The following is a 2,476-nucleotide window of genomic DNA, read 5'->3' on the forward strand; positions in this document are numbered from 1 at the left end:
CCCCTGCCCCTTCCCTTTTTGCCCCCGTCGCGCCCCATACACAGACCGCTGCAATATTGCTCCCTGTTTTCTGCAGTCGCCACGCCACGCCACGCTCCGCTCTGCACCGGCGGGTCCGCCTGCACCGCCCTAGAGTGAGCGAGACGGGGAGAGAGAGATATGGGAAGAGAGAGGGGGGAGGGAGAGACAAAGACCAAGCAGACTAGCGAACTGTGACGGCAAAGGACACCGAGAAAAATTTACTGCCCGCGACTTTTCTACATTTTTGCGTGCCAGCGTCCGGGTGCAGCTTCTCGCTCTCTCGCTCCGCCCTATCTGTTATCTCACCGCAACGGGACACTGAGGCCAAACGAAACATTTTGGACAGTACTTCAGATCCAAGTTCTGAAGGCGTGCATGCACGTCTCACCTGTCGCAATATCTGAAGTGGGAGACGCTTTCCCATATGAGCTGAAGTGAGAGTTGTAAGGTCCAGACGAGCTGCGAATGCATCGTGAGGAACCGGTGAGGGGAACACTGCAAACCCTTGAGTGAGGTATCATGTTTGAAATGAGTGAAACAGCTTTTCCTCGCCCAATCACTGCGAGTAACTTTTTGGCCCGCCCTGTTATGAGTCATTACCGGATTCTCTCTCTCTTAGGGAGAGAAATTTTCCTTACCTCGCCCAATTGTAGTGAGGAACCACACTGACATTGGCCTACGATCGTAAATTATGACTCAAATGGAGTGAGAAAAGTAATCTTGCTCTCCGGAGAGCTAGGCTTTTAAGGCCATTGATCTCGCTCTACTCTAGAGCATGATATGTGACTCTAGCATTTACAGTGAAGGGGACTTGGGCAATCGGCGTTAGGCTGTGTGTGTCCAGCGAGCCTGGCCGGCTGCGGTGGGGCGACCCTCGGGGCGGCGGGCGGCACTGGGCGTGGGGCGTCGTGGCGGTCTATTTCGGTACTAACCTCGCCTCAGGGTTGTTTGGTGGGGGTGGGGGTGGGGGCTAAGGCTAGAGCCACGGGGTAAGCCCTGCCGATGGCGGGACTTTTGAGGGCCCCCGATCAATGGGGTCGAATAGAATTGCCGAACAGTTATTATGTCCGATTATGTCATTTCCCTCTCTTGATGAGAGCACGGTCCACAGCACGGGCGATGGAAGTTCACACATTATCTAGCAGATTTAACAAACACAAAGATTCTGTCTGCTCTTATCTCTTGCCTATTTTACAAAAAACGAACACCTTTTTGTTGTTGCAGAGGATTATGGATTCTGCGGAGCAGGCCGCTCTGTCCCACAAGATGGAGCTGAAGGACGGGTTCGCGACGGTATGGTCGCCCGACAGTTTCAACAACCAGGGCCGCCGGGACGGCATGCGGACGTCCCGCCACTTTGACCATCTGCCCGTCAACACGAACCGCAGCAGCACCATGCTGGCCCAGGACGTCAGCGAGAGAGGTCAGTTCACCCGCCTCACCCACAAGTGCTTCAGTCTTGTGTATTTTTCTGAAATGTCACAATGACCCATCTCTTGTAGATCCCTCGGTGGCTAACAGCATGGTCTGGTCCGAGCTGCTTGACGCTCTGTACATCAACAACTATGAGACGGACCCCACACTGTCCTGGCAGTACTTCGGCAGCGCCACCGGGTTCTTGCGTCGCTACCCTGGTGAGTCTTCGCTCCTCGCCACTTCCCCTGGTCTTTCGGTCGAGGCGGAATCGACTTGCGTAATCCATCAGTAATGGAAAATGTAGTACATGAAAGATAACTACAGGCTTACATCCAGTGTAGCCCGAGGGGTACAGCGCGAGTATAATCAAGGGGTAATATTCAGAGTAGTGAAGGGTAATTCGGAGTAATCCGTGGAAGTAGTATGATTCGTTGCAGTCCAGGGGTGAATCAGCAGTAATCATCCGAAAATAATAGATTTTGTCCTTACCTCGCTGTGTCTGGTCGCGCAGCCTCGCGGGTGCCCTGTGGTTCCCTGCGTGGGGGAGGAGGAGCGGGGGGTACACTAGCTGATGTGCAGCAGCGCCGGCGGGTCGCGGGCCAGGCTGGCGCTGGTGGTGGGCGCCCTGCCGCCGCTCCCGCGAGACCCCACAAACGTCTTCGGCAGCCCGTCTCTGCATTTCATCCCTCCGTCTCGACTGCCTCGGCTGTGTGGGTCCCGGGTCCCCTCCCCCCTCCCCCACCTTCCGCCCCACCCGCGACCCGCGTGTCTCTCAAGAACAATAAGTACTCGCGGCACAGCAGCACGGTGGCGCCTGGGTTGATTTCTTCTGCTCCCCACTTTTATTTTGTTGTTATCTTTATTTCCCTTTTCATTTCGCGTGTTTTCAACTTTTACAAATGCAGCCCGCGTCCTGCGCCAGCACGGCACTCCCAGCTCACTGCTACTGCCGCTGCGAGCGCTGCGCGAAGTATTGCAAGTCCACTGGGTGCATTACTTCACGCAGAATGAGCACCTGTCAGTGCCCCCTTCCCGCCCC

General features: G+C 55.7%; 1 protein-coding gene across 1 annotated transcript in view; it reads left to right on the forward strand.

The window, feature by feature from the left end:
- The window catches only part of LOC127748924 (voltage-dependent calcium channel subunit alpha-2/delta-3-like), a 63,079-nt gene extending 60,631 nt beyond the window's left edge, over window positions 1-2,448 (forward strand). The window contains exons 5-8 of the mRNA XM_052264640.1: window positions 1,246-1,444; window positions 1,524-1,655; window positions 1,949-1,975; window positions 2,444-2,448. Of these exons, the coding sequence (XP_052120600.1) occupies window positions 1,246-1,444; window positions 1,524-1,655; window positions 1,949-1,975; window positions 2,444-2,448 (363 nt within the window). The remainder of the gene's footprint in view (window positions 1-1,245; window positions 1,445-1,523; window positions 1,656-1,948; window positions 1,976-2,443) is intronic.
- Window positions 2,449-2,476: the final 28 nt, after the last annotated feature.

The sequence above is a fragment of the Frankliniella occidentalis genome, unplaced genomic scaffold (assembly GCF_000697945.3).
Source record: "Frankliniella occidentalis isolate FOCC.00 unplaced genomic scaffold, Focc_3.1 Scaffold20, whole genome shotgun sequence".
Classification (NCBI taxonomy): domain Eukaryota; kingdom Metazoa; phylum Arthropoda; class Insecta; order Thysanoptera; family Thripidae; genus Frankliniella; species Frankliniella occidentalis.